Here is a 20,628-nt window from a genome sequence, read left to right on the forward strand (position 1 = left end):
TATTTTCTGCCTATGTATTTGGATCAGAATTGTATTCGATACATTTCTAAATATTCGTTGAAATAACGTCGAAAATAAGTGCCCCTCAAAAACGTGTTGCGTTAGAGATTTTTATTTTTTGTAAAACTTTGAGGTGATTCCAAGACTAAAAGTGACTATACCCCTTATTGAGACCGCGATATTTTCTGCTGCCTCATGATTGAGATGTGTTTCGAAGTCTCCACAGGTGATGCTTCTTGATTGCTACCACACGGTATGAAAGTGTGTCAACATTTTGTCATGTGTAAACGCTTCACTCTGAAATATGCAACATCTCGTTCCAGGTATTTCCAGGAGTAATAACGAAACACCAAGCTGTATCGGAGTAACCAATCGTACAAGCTAGTTCGTATATAATACGTTCTAGGATTATGTTTACTAGTTCCGAATAATTGTTACTTAACTCCGAGTATAGCCTCAGCCCCGCCACACAAATGCACGAGTGACAATGCTTTAATGATTCGGTAATCCCCAAGGTCCGAGACTACGTGTGTAGACGTGATTTTAGGTCCGTCCGTTTGGTTTCTTAAAATCTCTTAAATGGAGAGATTTTTATGATGCAAAAACCGTCGTGGCATGGAGCATGAGATACGCGTTCAGTAAACTTGATTTCAGCCAGGTTCTTTGAATTTTTTTTCTGAACAGACCGATCGAGCGGTTGCATTTCTTCCTTCCAACATGACTACGTGATTGTGCGGCAATAACGACGCTGCTGTTACACAGTATGCGACGCTTATAGAATCTCAATCAGTGATCTAAGGTCGTTTATACTTGTTAAAAAAGGGCAGTCGTCCAACTGGACGCAGTAGAATCGATTCAACCATGGCGATGCGCGTTTCGATCGTGTTTTTGAGTGCCTCGATCTTATGTTTCGCCGGGACATTGGCAGGTAATAAATGTACCATCCACGCTCTACTTTCCTCAAATCTTCGAATAACTCTTCACTCGGACTTTATACACCGACCTAAATCAACGTGCGTTGAAGTTACACTTTTACCGCTTCCAGATGATCGGATATTCTTCAACGCTGAGGATGAACGCCGGTGGAACACGCCGCCGGAACTCATACCAGAATCGGTTGGAAAATCTAAAGTGACACCGGCAGATCCCCAAGGAAGATTCCTGCCATTTTCTGCATCCTTTTCCCTAAGTGCAGGCGAGAATAATGCTCACTCACTGAACGTTGGGGCGAATGACGGAGGAGTCAGTCTGTCACAAAGTGCAAGTCAGGCTGACAGCTTTGGCTCTTTCGGCGGTAAAGGGTACGTCCATTCTTTTATTTCAGCTGAATACTCTGAAACAGATTCAGGGTCGATAGGGAAGATAATTAGGTCATGAATTCAAATCGATCTTCGCCATCTGAAAAGAATTTGTTAACTGCTCAGAAATCTTATCGAGTATTTGAACCCGTTGCTCTCTTAATTATTACAGTCATTGGAATGATCAGTGGTACTTCCCACGCTTTCGGTATTAGCATAAAAAAAACCGCCATTATTCAAACGTGAAATATCTGTACGTGAGTTTTTAGTAGAGAAAGTTGAGAAATTATTGATCAAAGTGTGTAAAAAATGAGTTGTGTACCAGAAAGAAATTCTGTTCACCATTGCAGATTATAAGAGTTTGATATCAAAGCAGCAATTGCTTTAGTCATCCGCATAAGTTATGCCGCCTGACATGCTCACCCGAATTTACGTGACTGAACTGTAAAAGAGATCTCGGGTGTGAAAATCAAATTGTGTCACGAATAAATACCTTTCATTGTATTATATTACATTATACACTGAAATTCAGTAAAACATCAGTGAAAAGTCACCGAATCGTCACTGTATATGCACAGATTTTTTTCCCAGTCGTATACTTGTAACTGGGAATCAGTGAACTTGAATGATTCAAATTAGGAGAATACTTCGATCATCCGGTAAAACAAAAACAAGTAATGTGATTTCCGTGAAGTTGTTAACAAACTGCTTTACGTAATTGAAATTCGGTTTAAAAAAAAATTTCAAAAATCGCAATTTTCAAGGAACTTCTTTTAATTAAATTCAACTTGATTAACTCGAGTTACACTTTTTAAACCGTTTCTTTCCCGGCGTTTCAGAGTAAGTACCATGCATCATTAATCTCGGTTTCGAGACTCGTAGCCAAAATGATTTCCCCGGTAAAATTAAGCCGAAATTTGTCTCACTATCTCAGACCCGGGTTATCAGCCAGTCAATCTTCGTCCTTTTCCGCGGGTCTAACGGGGATCTCAGCGTCGGACTCGAACGCGTTCAACCTGAACCACCCAATCTTCGGAGGAACCTCGCAAGCCAACAGCAATTCGTTCAGTCTGGGCGAGGCGACTGCAACATCGCACGGCGGCGCGAACAACGGTCACGCGACATCCGGTGCGCAGTCCAACGTGGGCGGGGTGTCTTCGGGAGCGACTTCCGGCGCCGGTGGTGGACACTCCTCGGCCAGCGGCGAGGCCTCGGCCTTCGAATACCAAGGTCACCGTCAGGGTCGCCCGATTTGGACGAACTTTGGACCGAACACGGAACCGAACCGGAACAACGGCTGCGCGGGATATCGTCACAGGGGCAACTTCCGGTCCGGGAACTACTTCGACCCGAGCAGAGGCTGCGGAGGCGGAAACAGCGTCGACGCCGCGAATCGCCAACCCTCCACCCAGATATCAGCAGCCTCGGCCAGCTCCGGCGCCTCCTCAACCGGAAACGGATTCTCCTTTGGCCAGTCCGTATCGCAGAGCAATTCGGGGCCCAACGGACCCTCCGCTTCGACTAGCCACAAGGTTCAGACGTCCGGAAACGCCCAGGGCTTCTCTCAGGGGTCCGCCGCCGCGGTGGGCCAGACGAACGGACAAACCGACGCGAGCTTCGGCTCTGGGACCCTCGTCGCGAGCTCCCAGGGGACCGGAAACTCCTTCGGGAGCGCCGTTTCGGCGAACAGAGGGCAGCACTCGGTGGGACAAGTCGACTCGCACACTCGCGGAGACGGGACGGTTCAGGGAACTGCCAATGCTGGATCCGTCAGCTTCGTCAGGTTCCCTGAGGAGTCTGGTCAGAATATCCCCCGCGAGTTTGTCAGGAGTCGGCCTGCTTCACGCTCCGAAGATCAACGCAGACGCAAGACGAACAGGAACAGACATCCGGTTGACACCATCATCACAGAGATTACAGACTCCGTTGCGGATCTCTTTGATATCTGATCGAAGTGATCAAAGCGCAACGAATGAGCCGTGGTGACTTCGTTTTATCTAGTTATCGCAAACAATGTCTCGTGAAAAAAGAGTATGAATGTTTTTAGCCAATTTCACGTAGGCGCATACGGTTAGATTCTTAAGAATGTGTAATTAATTAATCGGTCCAAAGTGTTGACAAGACTTCGAAGAAATTCGAAATCGTATCAACAGGTATTTGTATCGTCTTATTCAGTGACTTAAAACGTGACTAATTTTTTCACAATTACTCTATGATGTGTCGAAAGAAAATTTGAACAAAAAATAATCACTTTTTGTCATATTCTTAGCACTAACTACCAAATTTTGTGGAATTATCGAGTCTATTCAGACCCTGACAGTGGACGCGTTTTGCACACAGGTTTTTTCCTACATTAGTTTGCTTGTTGAAAACAATCCTGTGAACGTGTAGCAAGATAAAGTTCTTTCAACCAATTACGCGGAATTATTTACTCCTTTCCTCCATAATTACTCTGGAATAACTTATTTTTAATTGAGGATACGATCGTACTGTCTTATGCAGTCTGTTGTTCTCGCTACGAGCAAAAATCCGACCGGAATCGTTAATGCTCTTCATGCAAAACGTGTCTTCTATTTATGGTCGTGAGTTCATTATTATGTTAAAAGCTTGACACCCCTCGTCGATCTTCCAACGAATATGCACTGAGGCAGTTAGTCAGCCAAAAACCGATAGGTACGTTTTGTTAATTTTATAACGAAACGATCACATGTTGGATATTTATCAGATTATTATATTTATTCTTAGGTTACGAATCTAGCATATTCTTTTGATTTTACTCTGCCATGACTCATTTTATTGAAGAAAATTGTTCTTTACCCATTCACTGAGACTTTTTTTCCTCGTAGTCGAATAAATGGAAACGTTGAATTGAACACCGAATATGAAGAAATCTGTCTGAATGATTTTGTGAAAAATATAGTTTTCTGAATAAAATGTACTATCATAGAGTGAAATCGAACAAATCTACTAAATTTTTAACCATTTTCAAACAATTTTAATATCAAAATTTAATCAATATTCAACGTACCACCATCTCGTAATCAAACTGCTAAAAAAAATCATTTTCCGGACGACCAATGTACGATTAGCCAAGACGTATAGAGGTCGCCGGAGAAATCCTCAAAGTGGGTGAAGGTTTCGAACTTCAAGGTAAAGGTCAATGTCCCGAGAAGTTAAAGATTCGGTAGCGGCATCTACAGTTTCTTGGCCGATGGCAAGGCGAAAACGATGGCTACTGTCTTCGGTAACTTATCGACATTGGCGACTACGCTAATCTCTACGACTAACAATAAGGCGACGGTAAATGTCAGATGTAACCGTCACTTGGAACGAAAGAATATCTCAGACGATTCGAAGTTACCGAAAGAACCGATGGAGAAAAAAATAAAAATTTCAATCTCGTGAGAAGTTAAAGATATTCGAACGTTGCAGAAATATCCCACGAATACTCAAATCATTGTTTTATTCGAGTTTTGTTGGTTGTATTGTTCACCCGTTTATTAGCGCGCCTTAAATATTTTATAACTCCGTATCACACACTTGAAAACATTCCGGGACACGTTTTGACTATTGTATTTCAAGGAAAATTAGTTATCTTTTGCAAAATGGAGTATTGAGTATTAAAACAAAATTCATAAAACAACAAAATACCGGTAAATCGATCATTCTACTGAAACAAATCATAACTCATTTAATTTTCAACATTTTGAGCTGAAATTCGACCGAGTAACTATCAAGACACAGGTATTTAAGAAAGAAAAAAAAATACGGAGATACTGTGTGACAAAAAAAGGTATTTATTTGGGTGAGTGTATTTTTGACAAAAGAATGAATTCACGATTTTTACGATATTTCATTATTTATCATGGATCAAATCGTATTAGGTGCCATTTTGTTTCTATTACCCCAGCGTCACCGTAAAAACGTACTAATTGTTGTACTGGGTAAGAAAATTAACTTCACTAAACAGTGCCCAGCCTTACCTTAGAGAAAAAACTTATCGTATCTAATTATTTGCATCCAGTTCATGTGTACTATACTTAATATTTGCGTTCGAGTTTTTCTCAGAATACTCCGTGGTCAATTATACAAAGATATTGCGATGAAGTTGTACAACAATTACTCCATGACTCGGGGATTCACAATCAAACTAAATTGGCTCTACCAGTGAGTCATAGGTAATTCACGATTTTAATTGCAGAAGAGAATTAAAAAGGTCTGTAACTGCCATTTTCTTTTTTTTTTTCAAATTAAATTTTGTTTCAGAAAACATTGCCTTTGCCACTTACATACTTTCCAGACAGAAATTGAAGGAAACAAATGTTACAGTCTTTTTTCTCTCTCTCAATCAGTGTGGCAAATAAACGATAATATTTGCAAGCAGCATAGAAATAATATAAATAAAAAAACAACAACACAACGAATGGTCATCACTATTCGCAGACATGTCTCACGTCGACGACGCGAAATGAAGTTTCGTTTTGCTTTCAGCCAATCATTAGCATTTTTAGTACGTTTATAGTGGTAACAGTCTCATCATCTGCGCGTATTATACTAATTTGCTTGGATTTCGTGGTATCTGAAATGTCTCGCACAGTTGATAAACCCTACGGATGAACAGTGATGCCGCTAAGCTTTCATCCCATATGCTGTTTTTACCAGTTTCCCTGCCGATTGAGATCTCTCGAGCATTCCGACTTCGTAGTTAGTTCGAAAGGCGGGTTCTCAGACACCAGAGTGTACATATAATTGCAAACAGCATAACCATACAAAGCGTATCTTCTTCGAATGTTCTCTACTACCATAACGTTTAACATTGACCGTGGAGTCGGGAATCTCGTTGCTTATTATAAGTGCGGCTACTTAATCCACAGGGAAGAGTTGAATTACTGTACTGAAATTATCATCTTGGAATGTTAATTGCAGTGTTTTGTGCCAAGCCTTTTACAGTAGACCTTATCCTACGACTGTCTGTTCTAAGATTTACAGCAACACTGCACGAAGGTACAGAAAGTCCTACGAAGCTGAAAACCTTTCTGCGTAGCGCGTTATTTGATATCGTCCACGATCCAGCTGAGCACTTTTAATGCCGATGCCATTGAATTGAATCAACCGATTACTGAAATCGAATCGATGATGCATGTTCGCGAGAAGACGCTTCGCCTCTTGACTTTATTACCTTTCCTTTAATTGATTTCAGCGATTCTCCTGTTTCTGATTCCGATCTTTCAGGCTACCACTGCAGTCTGCGTCATCCAGGTATACGCATATTGATTGTACATAATGATCTATACCGCGGCTTTTTAATCGGCATTAATAACCGACGATTGGAACTGGCATACTACTTGTGTGGGACTGCGATTGAAATGGAGTAACTACGCGCTTACATCCAAGGAATCCGCCGAAGAATTGCTATTAATTATGAGAATCTTCCGTACCAAATTGCCCAATCGTACGTTTGAATTTGAATTAAAAATTAATATCGATGTCTGGAAATAAATATCAGATTTCACACACGAACGGTAATTGCTGCTCGGTTCCTTGCCAAATGTGAGGATAGTTGAAGATTGAAATAACTATTATTCCCGTCTGGTAAATTTGCCGGCATCACAACCTTGAGGTCGCAGCGCCGATTAATTAACCGAGACTTTGCCTGTGCCTCGGGCACGAGTAAGTTTCTCGAGACAAAAAATCCAAATGGATAATATGATCATCTGTTAGCCTGCCTCTTAAAAGAAATGATCATGTTTACGAATCCTGCACCTTCATATCCAAAGCAGAATTTCAAGAATTCAATTTGTCGTTTCACATTGTCAATTGATATTTCAAGATTAACTTGAGGCGTTGTGAAGAGCTGACGACAGGTCAAATAGTTATTTTAACTAGCTACTTTGCTTTGAATATGTTACAATCGATGGCTCATCTATTCTTATACAACGCATAGAGAACATGATTATAATATGGTAGATTAAAGGTTACGCGTCACTAAAATCCCACAGTAAACAAGAAGATGAATTCAGCTATGACGATTGGTGGAATTTATAAAGATGATTTTCATAGAAATACAAATCAATATAAATATATTGAAAACGAAATTAATTAACGAAAATTAAAAATTAACGAATTAATGGAATAAAATTGAAGTTTGCTATGAATAGCAAATTCTCAAACATTTTTTGCACAGACCATTTATCCGGAATTCGATGGTAACCTGAATAACTTGATGCGAGTATCAATTTCTTACAAATTCAAAAGTGAAACCAAGATCATTTCGCATTCGAGAAAAAAAAGTTGACAATCCAATGAGATAAATGTATTGTAAGTACCTAGTTTCTGCGTATGATGTAACCCGATATTCTACACAGTCGTATGAATACCCAGTACGCTGGTGAGATTTTATTGCTTAAGTGACCAACAAATCGTCGAACGCGAATGAATAATTCTTATGATTACCACCATAAGCTTTTAGTTGCATTAACTCAAAGCTTTTCTTAATGATACTTTGTAATTATATAGATATGAGTGTCTGATTTCTATAGAATCTTATACGGAGACCTTCGAATGTTAGAAGCTGACAAAACACATTCAGAAATCGACAACGTCTGAGTTTCAATCCAGTATATAACGCGAAAACTATGAATCATACGAAGAACAAGCTGGGAATTGAGAAAATTTACTTTCGAATGGATTTCTAAATCATAATATACAAAACAATATAAAAGTCCCTGGAAGTTTATAAAAAATCAAAAATATCTTAGTTTTTCGGGCTTCCCAAAAACTCTGATAGTATAGAAAACCTGAAGTTATGAATACTATGCGGTATAAGTTTTAAAAAAAAATCAAACAACAGTAATTTTTCAGCATAAACAGAATTTTGAATTATTTACTTTATTATCTCTGAGTTCGCAAAGTGCTCTTTGTGAGCTGAAAAATTATATTTTCTTTTCAGAAAAAAATGCAGCAAATAATGTATAACTTGCGAACTAAATTCAGCCCCATATTAGAATTCATGCACAATGTTCTACAATAACGAAGGAGAATCTCAAGAAATTTCATCGAAATAAATGAGTGTTTCCGAAAAACCTAAAAAACAAAGATATTTTTGATTTTTTTCATCTTCAGAGACATAATATTTTTCAGATTATGACCTCAAAACTCACTTGAAATTTTTTCGTTCCCAACTCTTTTGTATAATGTACAGTTTTTGAGTTTCGCTGACTTGAACTCGGACGGTGACGATTCTGGAATGTAAATATTAGGTCAACTATTATTGTCTGAACGCATTCAAGTTCAAATTCACAAAACATCACACTCACCTGTATTAATTAGTGAAGAAATTTCATACAATTTGAACCAGCTCTGATTGTAACACAGTAAGGATTTTGGTCAATTTGGTTACACGTGGAATATTCCACGTAAATCCGGATGGATGCAGTACGCAAAACTTACGTAATCCACAGAAGAAAACTGTTCAAGATTTATAGGAAGTTAAAAATTTTTTTCTAAAGCCCCGGGAGTTTCCAGAGGAATCATAAACCGTAACCGATTATTTACGGTGTGAGGTTGTGTAAAACTGGAATTTGAAATAGGTGGGGTCAAGGTTCTCTTCTTGACTCACACAACGAAACTTAACCGTCTAAGTTGGCTCTTTTTTAGTTTGAGATTGGTAGATATAATAATGAAACAGCATGGATGATCACCACACAAGGCTGCGTTTGGTTATTCCCTAGAACTGTAAAAATTCCTAATTACTAGGCACTGAGCCGGCATCGTAAGCGGTTGAACAATAAACAGATATCCGATACAGACACGTTAGGAACAGAAGATTACGTAACTATAATGGATTATTAGTGTGCAGAACAGTAGCTATAAAAGCTGCAACATCAAAGGATCCATCGTAGTTTATCTCTGGTTTCCATATACAACAGAGTTCAGAATGTGGAAACTTCGAGTATTGGGTCTACTGGTGCTGGGATGCTGTGGCGTCGTCTTTGTTTCCAGTGAATCAGTTCAAACGGAAGGTAATTTTGAGTAATCCTAATTCATCAAGTCAGTTCAGGTTCAGTTATACAAGTCAATTTTAACGATCTCAGAAATTTTTTGTGTACTGTAAAACCGGTAACTCAGCTTGCTGTGTAACATCTAACAAGTGATCATCTTGAAATCGGTGTTTTCCCTGACCCAGTCAGTGCATCGATCTCGTTTGTTGGATAAAGTGGAATTTCACTGCTTGCAGGGCATACTATTAACTTTTCATATTTACAATCGGTAATTATTCATCCGATTCAGTTTTAACGAATTCACTTTGCTGTAATCGGTAGATCCATTATTGAACTAGCAGAGTCTGCAACCACGATTCCATTGCAACTCATGTATGATGTAGGACAGTGATACGGTTAATGATGTACAGTTGGAGTCTTGAACTTTAATCGAAGGTAATTATAGGTGCTACTTTGACATGCGACGACACATTTTTCGGCATAAAGCTTCGAAAGCCGTTAAAGATCCTGCCTACAAGTCCTATGGGTCACAGTTCCGTAAACGCGAAATTGACGTGCTCCGATAACAAGAAGCACTTGAGCAACAGCCTCTGTAACAGGATGTGTGACATAAATTTAGATTCGTTTATAATTTGAGTTGAGTGATGCGTGGGTGAAGACTTGAACAATTGTGGAAGATAGCACATCATACTAGCTATTGCTCGTCAAGTTGTTAACGTTTCGCTTCTTATTATTATTTTTTTTATCAAAGGTGCGACTGCTGCGAATGATGGCGATATGGTAACACTGTCCACCGAACTCAAGCCCCCGCCACTTCCGGCTGCAGGTGAACACCGCGGAATTGCTTACCTGGTCAATCTCTTCGCTGTCAGAAACAAAACTACTGACACCTCCGAGGAAAATGGTGAAAATACCCTGGTCGATAACAGCCCGGAAATCATCGGTATGTTTAACGATTGATCTATCTGATACACCTACTAACAGAACTTTTTTGTCACGACGGACAGATACTTTGAAACACAACACTTTGAATTTTTAATGCGTGTACATGGAAATCATTCTGCAGATGGTAGGACCGTTTGGAACGCTAAGCCGTCTAAGATTTTACTGAAAGTTGTAATAAAATTAAAATAAAACATGACTTAACATTCTTGCATTAAAGTTGAATATTGTTTTAAATTGTTTAATTGCTGAAGGTTTACTTATATTGCATATAAAAAATCTTGAAAATTAGCAGTACATTGAACTCGTTTTTCCGAAGATTCTCAAAATTCGATTTATTAAAAGTATTCAATCAGAATGCTACAGAAAAAAAAAGTGCCATGAAACTGGGTTTGATCAAATTTTAAATTTTAGATACGTTTGATCTATAACTGACTAATATATTCGAAATGTTGGACTGGATCAACAATTACGTCCGACCATATATCAATCCCAAAATCTTTGATCGTCTTTCCAATAATTTTTTGGAATTTAACCGGGATCATTCATTACTACGTAAAAATAAAAACAGCTTTGAATATCCCGAGTAAAAAATAACCCATCACTGTAATATGTTTAGCAATGCATAAAATATGTAAATGAAACCTTTATTTCAGGACCCTTAGCTTCTGTACTTCTTGTTGTTGACGAAGAAGATGATGAAAAAGTCACTTCAGAAGACCTAGCCGGGAATTTGGGAGGCGACTATGCTACGGTTAAAAGTTCCAATTCAAACGAAGCGCCGAAGGGGACCGAAGTCCGCGATGTCGTAGGAGATAAACCCAAAAAGACGAAGAAGATCCGTAGCAAGAGAACACTATACAAAAAATACGGCGGATACGGTGGCTACCCTAGCGGAGGTGGTGGCGAATATGGTGGCTACCCTAGCGGCGGTGGTGGCGGATATGGTGGCTACCCCACTGGTTCTTATGGTGGTGAGTGGTGCCCTTGACCTCGAGCATTTTTATCTGGAAGAAAAAAAACAATCAATCTATGAGATCGGAATATTTTCCAGGTGTACTTGCTTCGCCACTATCTTGATTTTCACACCTTTCGCAATCAGTGTCAATTGATCGTAACCTTTCGGGCATTCAACCTCACCATAATTCTCCAAATCCAGTCCGACATTTACTTCTTCTTCTTCCGCGTTCTCAACTAATACTGAGGGAAAATCGTGAAACCAAGCAGCCCAAGTTTCTGATTGCGCATGCGCGAGCTTTGTTGTCTGCGTTATGACTACCAAGAGTCACAATAACAACCCAATTTCGATTTATCACTTGACGCGTGAGAGTTTGACATTCCACGAGTAAGTTGGCTTCCCTGCCAAATTGGAGGACAAAATGTTATAAGTTATTAGAAAATATTATTAATAATTATAAAGTAGAGTTCAATTACTTTCCTCAGTTGGTCATTCAGCCTGCTAAAAAGTTTCGCCGTTTTTTTCGCGGTAAGTCACCTCTTGTTTGTCTCAAACTCAATTTCTCTTCACTTTCCCGCAAGCGCAGGTTCCATTCAGAGCGAGAATAGACCGGAGTGGATATCAAAGTTACTTTAAATCAATCTAGACATTGCTACCTTATTTTCAGGAGGGGGTGGATATGGTGCTGTTGGAATCCCCGTATTTGTTGTGCCTATCGGCGTGTATGGCGGCGGCGGCGGCGGAGGTCGGGGCAAAGGACACCACGGAGGTGGGGGCGGAGGTGGAAACTATGGAGGTGGTGGATATTACCCAGTAGGAGGCGGAAGGTGAGTCCTATCTCAATAGTTTCATCAGACCAACTCTGCGCGAACGGATTTCATGGGAACGATGATAGCGAAACTAAATTCTGTGAAAAAAAAACAAAAAACTCTTCAGGAGTTGAAAACATCGTCAAAGCCGAATAATGTCTAATAATTGTTGGCGGACAAGCTCAGATTGGCGGAAGAAGGGGGGGGGGGGGGGCGAGTAAAGAAACCCGGTGAAATTTACAACGTCAAAATCGGAATTCTTGTATAATGGACCACTTCTTTCTAGTAATTTTTCACCTCCGCTCTGGAGGAAGTTGAACGCGGTACCTATTCTCGACGATTACAGAGTGGCTCGCGTTATTGCTCGAATGCATTCCCGTACAATGCACATATGCTTATAGCATTTTTTAATGGCATAACGTTGTAACTGTTACGAAGCAATGCTTCTGCGAACTTCAACAAGTATATTTTGTACGTAGACATTGTTTTCGGTACGCCGTTTCAATTCGACATATTTAAACTATTTGTAGATCAAAAACTTTCCGAGCATGCTAAAATGTATTGAATTTGTCATCTACTGCCTGAAATTTAGAATGAGAAAATTTATAATTTCGTAATATGTCTGAGTATTCGAATAGGTAATTATATCTGACAATTATTGTTCAAATTTATCTCAGTGTTTGTAAGTATCAGACATGTCTGTGTTAAAATTTTTTAGGAAATGACCTTTTCCATACAGGATGTCCAAAATTAGTTGGAAAAATATTAAACGGAATCTGTACACTATACGATTCCAAGTGTATACTTACTGCTTAAAGATCTAAATGAAACATACAGAAAAAGATGAATTCATCAAAATACAATGCGTAAAATACATAGTTTTTAGTTAGAAAATTCATCAAGTAAAATCACAACCACATCTCCTATGAGTCGAGCGATTCCCCAAAAAATTCTGCGCACAGTGTGGCACAGAGAAATTTGAAATACTGGAAAACAAAAATGATCTTACGCGAGTGCGTGTGTCGTGAAGGTATTAAATACCGTGAAAGAGAGTAAAACGACTTGTGTTATTTCAGGGGTGGTGGCTCTCAAGCCTCGGCACAAGCTTCAGCTCAGTCGTCTAGCTGGTCGTATTAGCCGAAAGGCAATTTCGAGTTCACCGTGCCTTTGTGCGTGACGGAGAATTACCGGTAAGCTTTAATTGAAGTCAAATGACTGCCGCGTGCTCGACTGGCTCGCTTATAAGTTCTATGCAATCGTAATTCGTGGCAGAAATTAACAAATTATTTCGTATTTTCAGCTTCAAGTCGAGACAGGAAGTGCAGAAATAACGATGAACACGATTGATCGTTCAATATTTATTAGTGCTCAAAACAATTAAAAAAACATAAATAATAAAGCAAGAATTTTGATTGTAAACGAGCTCTTTTTTACCTGGTAAAACCGCTGCGAGGACTTCGCAAAGTTTTTGCAACAGATGACATTTTGTCCTGGATACGTTCCTTGGGAGTCATCGCTCCTGTGTAATGAACTCGTTTGGATTCCACTCCTTCCTCATTTTATACGTATACATGTATACACTTTATACGTATATATACACAATCTCGAGAAGAATCTTGTGCATGTGTGTATAATCACTAGAGCCGGAGCAACTAGTCAAAATATTTCCTTTTCGCTGGGCTGGCGTTGAAACTATAGATTCACTGATCTTCTCAGCCAATTAGCAGGCGCCTATTCAATTACCTAAAATATAATTTCAAAGGTCTCACAACCGCGGACTTGGAATCTCACGCACTGATCTAGGGTATGTTCCGATATGCACTGCGAGCACTGCACAGTGCTCTCACTGTAGAAAAATTCGTTCCGATATGGACTGCAGTATACGGCCGCAGTACCCTAGGGAAATATATGACGTCATGAATAACCACCATATTTCTACTGCGAACACTGGAGGTTTCGAGGTAAGGTACTCGCAGTGCTTTGATCACGTGATTAGTCAAATTCAATAGACAATTGATATTAATATCAATTTTTTTAATTTAACAATATTCCAACAATAGTTCTCCTCATTGATTATCAAACTATAATAATACACTCATTTATAAGCTGCGTATAACTGACTATAAAGGAACGATTTCCCAGTATACTAAATTCACGTTACACCGTACAGTGGTCGCAGTGTATATCGGAACATACCCCTAATATTGGAGAATCAATAAATCATTATTTTATTCGCTCTTTTGTTTTGATTGCTCGGTATTTCTATTAACGAGTGTTAGATTCATGTCGAACAGACAATAAAGCACGAGCGATTGCCTTGTATAAACCGAATTTATGCGAGAAGAAATTATCTTAGCTTCTCGATGGAGGTTTCTCTCGACTGAAATGTTTTGATGCAAACCTAATTCCGTTACTTTCATCGGAAATTCAAGTGTTTTGTATTGCCAAAAGGCATATTGTTATACTTACTCACTTTATCGAAATGCTAACTTGTTCCTAGCCAAGCCTTTGAAACTCTTTGCCATGTACGATTTCCAATCTTACTCGATCTGTTGGCATTTTGCTAATCCAAATACGATTGAACCGTGACTCGATGAAAATGTAACAGACTGATTCTATCCACCTGTACCGTTCGACATATTGACCGGTCTGAAATCTCACGCTTACCGTAAACATTATCCTCGCGAGAGTCGTGACTGGATGGAAATCAAAATGGAAATGCAAAAAAATATAAATATATCAAAAACAAAATGATATGTAGATTCTTAGAACAGAGCCGCGTCGAACTAATGGCAGAAAAACAAAATCTGTTATAAGCAACCTCTTAAGCGTTTTTTGCATTGGCATTATAATTTTATTTCATTATAAATCATTTTTCATTCACCTGGAGGTCACCAGGTAATCTGAATAACCTCATCCAATTTACGATTTCATACGATTGAAAAAATGAATACAAGGTGATTTCGCATTCCAGAAAAAAAGATTTAAGTTCTCGGCAAGACAAATGTTTCCGCATATTTTGGTGTATCGCGATATTCTTACCGGTTGTGTGAGTACCAAGTTCGCTGGTGAGATTTTATCACTTGAGACATAATTGGCAAAACATCCTGATTTTATGATGACGAAAATTTCATCGTACACGGAGAAATACGATAGGCTGCGAAATAAACAATTTTTATTATTACCAACAAAAATTATTAGGTGCATTACCTCAGAGCTTTTTTTAATGATACCTTGAAATCATAATATATATGAGTCTGTAATTTTTATAGACTTTTATTCAAAAGCCTCCGGATGCTAGCAGCCGACAGAACACATTTTGAAATCGGTATTGTCTGACAATCGATATACTACCTGTATAACTCTGAAACTATGAATTATACAAAGTAAAAGTGGGGAGTAAGACAGTTTCAGAGTATGGTGAATTTTTAAGTCTTAACATACAAAACAATATGGCAAACCCCGGAAATTTGGAGGAAATCAAAAATACTTCGATTTTTTAGGTTTCTCGAAAACTCTGATAGTGTAGAAAGACTAAGGTATGAATTCATTGCTGCAGTAATTTCTTATAAAATCCAAGTAATGGTAATTTTTCAGCATAAGTAGAAAATTTACGGTTTTCGAGAAACCCGAAAAACAGGTACGTTGGATTTTTTATCACTTTTCACCACGTGGAGTCCGGATAAATGTGGCGCCAAAATTTTACTTTAGTAAAAGAAAAAATCTGTTCAAAATTTCTGGGATATTAAATATTTTATAAAATCCCTAGGAGTTTGCAGAGAATTCGTAAACAACAACTGAAAATTTACGGCATGAGATCATGCAAAACTCGAATCCGAAATAAGTGGGATCAAGGTTATTTCCTTGTCTCACATAAAGAAACTTTATCGTCTACTTTGACTCTTTTTACAGTTCAGGAGTGTTCGATATGATTATGGGATAGCATTATGATCACCAGACAAGGTTGCATTCAGTTATTCCCTAGACTTGTAAGAAGTTTTAATTACTATGCACTGAGGCGAGATCGAGAGCGGCTAAAAAGTAAACAGATATCCGATACACACGCGTTGGGAGTAGAACATTGCGTAACTACCATGAATTATTAGCGGGAAGAACGGTAACTATATAAAAGCTGCAACGTCAAATGATCCATCGTAGTGCATCTCTGGTTTCCATCTATAACAGATTTCAAAATGTGGATACATCAAGTACTGCGTATCATTTTGCTGGGGTGCTGTGGCTTCGTCTTCGTCTCTGGCGGATCAGTTCAAACGGAAGGTAAACTTTGAATAATCCCAATTCATAAGGGTCCGGTTAACGTCAAGTCATTTTCCACTTCATCTTAAATTTTCTCCACTACTGTAAATCCCGCATCTTTGCTCATTGGGTAACAGCTAACAAGTTATCGTCTTTAGATCGGTGTTTTCCCTGATCCAATGAGTGCGTAGATCTCATTCATTGTGTATATCGAAATTTCGCTGCTTACAGGACATAGCGACTTTTCACATTTACAATCAATGATTATTAATGCGAATCGTGTTCAAGCAGTGTACTGCAAGTTAGAAATCATTTTCTAATTCACTTAACTTTAATCAGTAGATCCATTAATCGACTAGCACAGTCTGCGACTGCGATACTTGTGATTAATGAGAGACGCGGGACAGTGATCGGATAAATGACGTACAGTCGAAGTCTTGAACTTTAATTGGAGGTTATTGTGGATGCCATTTTGCCATGCAGACATATTCTTCGATAAAAGGCATTAAAAGCCGTTGGTCATCATACTTACAAGTCCTAGGGTATAGTTACGTGAAATCAAAATTTTCATGCTCCGAAAACAAGCAGCACTTGAGCATCAGCTTCTGTAACAGGATATGTCAAATAAATTGATATTCATTGATAATTTAAGTTCAGTGATGCGTGTGCGAAACTTGAACATATGTGGAGGAAAGCACATCATACAAGCTATTGCTCGTCAATTTGTCTACGTTTCGTTCCTTATTATTATTGTTTTCATCTAAGGTACAACTGTTGCGAATGATGATGATGTGGTAACACTGTCCACCGAACTCAAGCCCCCGCCACTTCCGTCTGCGGGTGAACACCGCGGAATCGCTTACCTGGTCAATCGGTTCGGTGCCAGAAACAAAACTACTGACATCTCCGAGGAAAATGGTAAAAATATCCAGGTCGATAACGGCCCGGAAATCATCGGTATGTTTAACGATTGTTCTATCTGATACACTTACTCACAGAATTTTCGTGGCGATGGACAGATACTTTGCAGTTTTATTGCGTGTGCATGGAAGTAACCCTAAAAACTGCCGGACTGCTTAGAAAGCTAAACTGTCTTAGATTCTACTGAAAATTATGATGAAACTACGTAACACATGACGTGACTCTCTGACATTCGAATTGAATTGAATTTTAAATCATTTACTAAGTGAACGTTTACTTATATTACATATACAGAATCCTCGAAATCGGCGGTACGTCGACCTAGTTTTTCTAAAGAGTCTGAAGATTTGATTTACAAAAATTATTCAATCAAAGCTCTAGTGAAAAAAAACTACCATAAAACTGGATTCAATTCGATTTCAGAATTTTGACCGTCACTGCAATATGGCTTGCAATACATACGATATATGAATGAAACTTTCAATTACAGGACCCACAGCTTCTGTAATTCTTGTTGACCAAGAAGAAAACAAAAAAATTACTTCAGACGACTTGACCGGGAATTTAGGAGAAGACTATGCTACGGCTCAAAGTACCGATTCGAAGAAAACGCCGAAAGAAATCGGTGTCGAGACGATTGTCTCTGAAAACCGTGATGTCGCAGTAGGTAAACTCAAAATGCTGAGGAAGATTCGCAGCAAGAGAACTCCATCCAGAAAATGCTACTCCTGCGGAGGCGGAGGTGGTGGCGGATATGGTGGCTACCCAAATCGTTCTTATGGTAGTAAGTAGTGCCCTTCACCTCAAGCATTTTTATCTGGAAGATGGAAAATAATCAATCTATGAGATCGGAATATTTTCCGGGTGCACTTGCTTCGCCACTATCTTGATTTTCACACCTTCGCAATCAGTGTCAATTGATCGTAACCTTTCGGGCATTCAACCTCACCATAATTCTCCAAATCCAGTCCGACATCTACTTCTTCTTCTTCCGCGTTCTCAACTAATACTGAGGGAAAATCGTGAAACCAAGCAGCCCAAGTTTCTGATTGCGCATGCGCGAGCTTTGTTGTCTGCGTTATGACTACCAAGAGTCACAATAACAACCCAATTTCGATTTATCACTTGACGCGTGAAAGTTTGACATTCCACGAGTAAGTTGGCTTCCCTGCCAAATTGGAGGACAAAATGTTATAAGTTATTAGAAGATATTATTAATAATTATAAAGTAAAGTTCAATTACTTTCCTCAGCTGGTCATTCAGCCTGCTAAAAAGTTTCGCCGTTTTTTTCGCGGTAAGTCACCTCTTGTTTGCCTCAAACTCAATTTCTCTTCACTTTCCCGCAAGCGCAGGTTCCATTCAGAGCGAGAATAGACCGGAGTGGATATCAAAGTTACTTTAAATCAATCTAGACATTGCTATCTTATTTTCAGGAGGGGGTGGATATGGTGCTGTTGGAATCCCCGTATTTGTTGTGCCTGTCGGCGTGTATGGCGGCGGCGGCGGCGGAGGTTGGGGCAAAGGACACCACGGAGGTGGGGGCGGAGGTGGAAACTATGGAGGTGGTGGATATTACCCAGTAGGAGGCGGATGGTGAGTCCTATCTTTATAGTTTCATCAGACCAACTCTGCGTGAACGGATTTCATGGGAACGATGGTAGCGAAACTAAATTCTGTGAAAAAAAAACAAAAAACTCTTCAGGAGTTGAAAACATCGTCAAAGCCGAATAATGTCTAATAATTGTTGGCGGACAAGCTCAGATTGGCGGAAGAAGGGGGGGGGGGGGGGGCGAGTAAAGAAACCCGGTGAAATTTACAACGTCAAAATCGGAATTCTTGTATAATGGACCACTTCTTTCTAGTAATTTTTCACCTCCGCTCTGGAGGAAGTTGAACGCGGTACCTATTCTCGACGATTACAGAGTGGCTCGCGTTATTGCTCGAATGCATTCCCGTACAATGCACATATGCTTATAGCATTTTTTAATGGCATAACGTTGTAACTGTTACGAAGCAATGCTTCTGCGAACTTCAACAAGTATATTTTGTACGTAGACATTGTTTTCGGTACGCCGTTTCAATTCGACATATTTAAACTATTTGTAGATCAAAAACTTTCCGAGCATGCTAAAATGTATTGAATTTGTCATCTACTGCCTGAAATTTAGAATGAGAAAATTTATAATTTCGTAATATGTCTGAGTATTCGAATAGGTAATTATATCTGACAATTATTGTTCAAATTTATCTCAGTGTTTGTAAGTATCAGACACGTCTGTGTTAAATTTTTTTAGGAAATGACCTTTTCCATACAGGATGTCCAAAATTAGTTGGAAAAATATTAAATGTAATCTGTAGACTATACGATTTCAAGTGTATACTTACTGCTTCAAGATCTAAATGAAACATACAGAAAGAAGATGAATTTGTCAAAATACAATCCGTAAGATACACAGTTTTTAGTTAGAAAATTCATCAAGAAAAATCACAACCACATCTCCTATGAGTCGAGCGATTCCCCAAAAAATTCTGCGCACAGTGTGGCACAGAGAAATTTGAAATACTGGAAAACAAAAATGATCTTACGCGAGTGCGTGTGTCGTGAAGGTATTAAATACCGTGAAAGAGAGTAAAACGACTTGTGTTATTTCAGGGGTGGTGGCTCTCAAGCCTCGGCACAAGCTTCAGCTCAGTCGTCTAGCTGGTCGTATTAGCCGAAAGGCAAATTCGAGTTCACCGTGCCTTTTTGCGTCACGAAGAATTACCGGTAAGCTTTAATTGAAGTCAAATGACTGCCGAGTGCTCGACTGGCTCGCTTATAAGTTCTATGCAATCGTAATTCGTGGCAGAAATTAACAAATTATTTCGTATTTTCAGCTTCAAGTCGAGACAGGAAGTGCAGAAATAACGATGAACACGATTGATCGTTCAATATTTATTAGTGCTCAAGACAATTAAAAAAACGTAAATAATAAAGCAAGAATTTTTATTGTAAACGAGCTCTTTTTTACCTGGTAAAACCGCTGCGAGGACTTCGCAAAGTTTTTGCAACAGATGACATTTTGTCCTGGATACGTTCCTTGGGAGTCATCGCTCCTGTGTAATGAACTCGTTTGGATTCCACTCCTTCCTCATTTTATACGTATACATATATACACCTTATACGTATATATACACAATCTCGAGAAGAATCTTGCGCATGTGTGTATAATCACTAGAGCCGGAGCAACTAGTCAAAATATTTCCTTTTCGTTGGGCTGGCGTTGAAATTATAGATTCACTGATCTTCTCAGCCAATTAGCAGGCGCCTATTCAATTACTTAAAATTTAATTTCAAAGGTCTCACAACCGGGGACTTGGAATCTTTCCGTAAACACTGATCTGATATCAAGAGATTCAATAAATCATTATTTCGTTTACTCTTTTGATTTTATCAATCGTT

General features: G+C 39.0%; 3 protein-coding genes across 3 annotated transcripts; all 3 read left to right on the forward strand.

The window, feature by feature from the left end:
* The first annotated feature begins 818 nt into the window (after positions 1-818).
* LOC124217597 (secreted protein C) lies at positions 819-3,712 on the forward strand. Its single transcript, XM_046623445.2, has 3 exons — positions 819-928; positions 1,046-1,301; positions 2,233-3,712. The coding sequence occupies exons 1-3, from the start codon at positions 862-864 to the stop codon at positions 3,245-3,247; spliced, it is 1,338 nt and encodes a 445-aa protein (XP_046479401.1). The 5' UTR covers positions 819-861; the 3' UTR covers positions 3,248-3,712.
* A 2,823-nt stretch (positions 3,713-6,535) lies between these two features.
* Positions 6,536-13,426, forward strand: LOC124217604 (uncharacterized). Its single transcript, XM_046623457.2, has 7 exons — positions 6,536-6,557; positions 9,150-9,319; positions 10,050-10,241; positions 10,897-11,214; positions 11,866-12,025; positions 13,084-13,197; positions 13,308-13,426. Exons 2-6 carry the CDS (start codon positions 9,235-9,237, stop codon positions 13,142-13,144), a joined length of 816 nt encoding a protein of 271 aa, XP_046479413.1. The 5' UTR covers positions 6,536-6,557; positions 9,150-9,234; the 3' UTR covers positions 13,145-13,197; positions 13,308-13,426.
* A 2,700-nt stretch (positions 13,427-16,126) lies between these two features.
* Positions 16,127-20,182, forward strand: LOC124217600 (probable glycoprotein hormone G-protein coupled receptor). Its single transcript, XM_046623450.2, has 6 exons — positions 16,127-16,285; positions 17,030-17,221; positions 17,676-17,969; positions 18,620-18,779; positions 19,840-19,953; positions 20,064-20,182. The coding sequence occupies exons 1-5, from the start codon at positions 16,201-16,203 to the stop codon at positions 19,898-19,900; spliced, it is 792 nt and encodes a 263-aa protein (XP_046479406.1). The 5' UTR covers positions 16,127-16,200; the 3' UTR covers positions 19,901-19,953; positions 20,064-20,182.
* The last annotated feature ends 446 nt before the right edge of the window (positions 20,183-20,628 follow it).

This window comes from Neodiprion pinetum, chromosome 4, assembly GCF_021155775.2.
Source record: "Neodiprion pinetum isolate iyNeoPine1 chromosome 4, iyNeoPine1.2, whole genome shotgun sequence".
Lineage (NCBI taxonomy): Eukaryota > Metazoa > Arthropoda > Insecta > Hymenoptera > Diprionidae > Neodiprion > Neodiprion pinetum.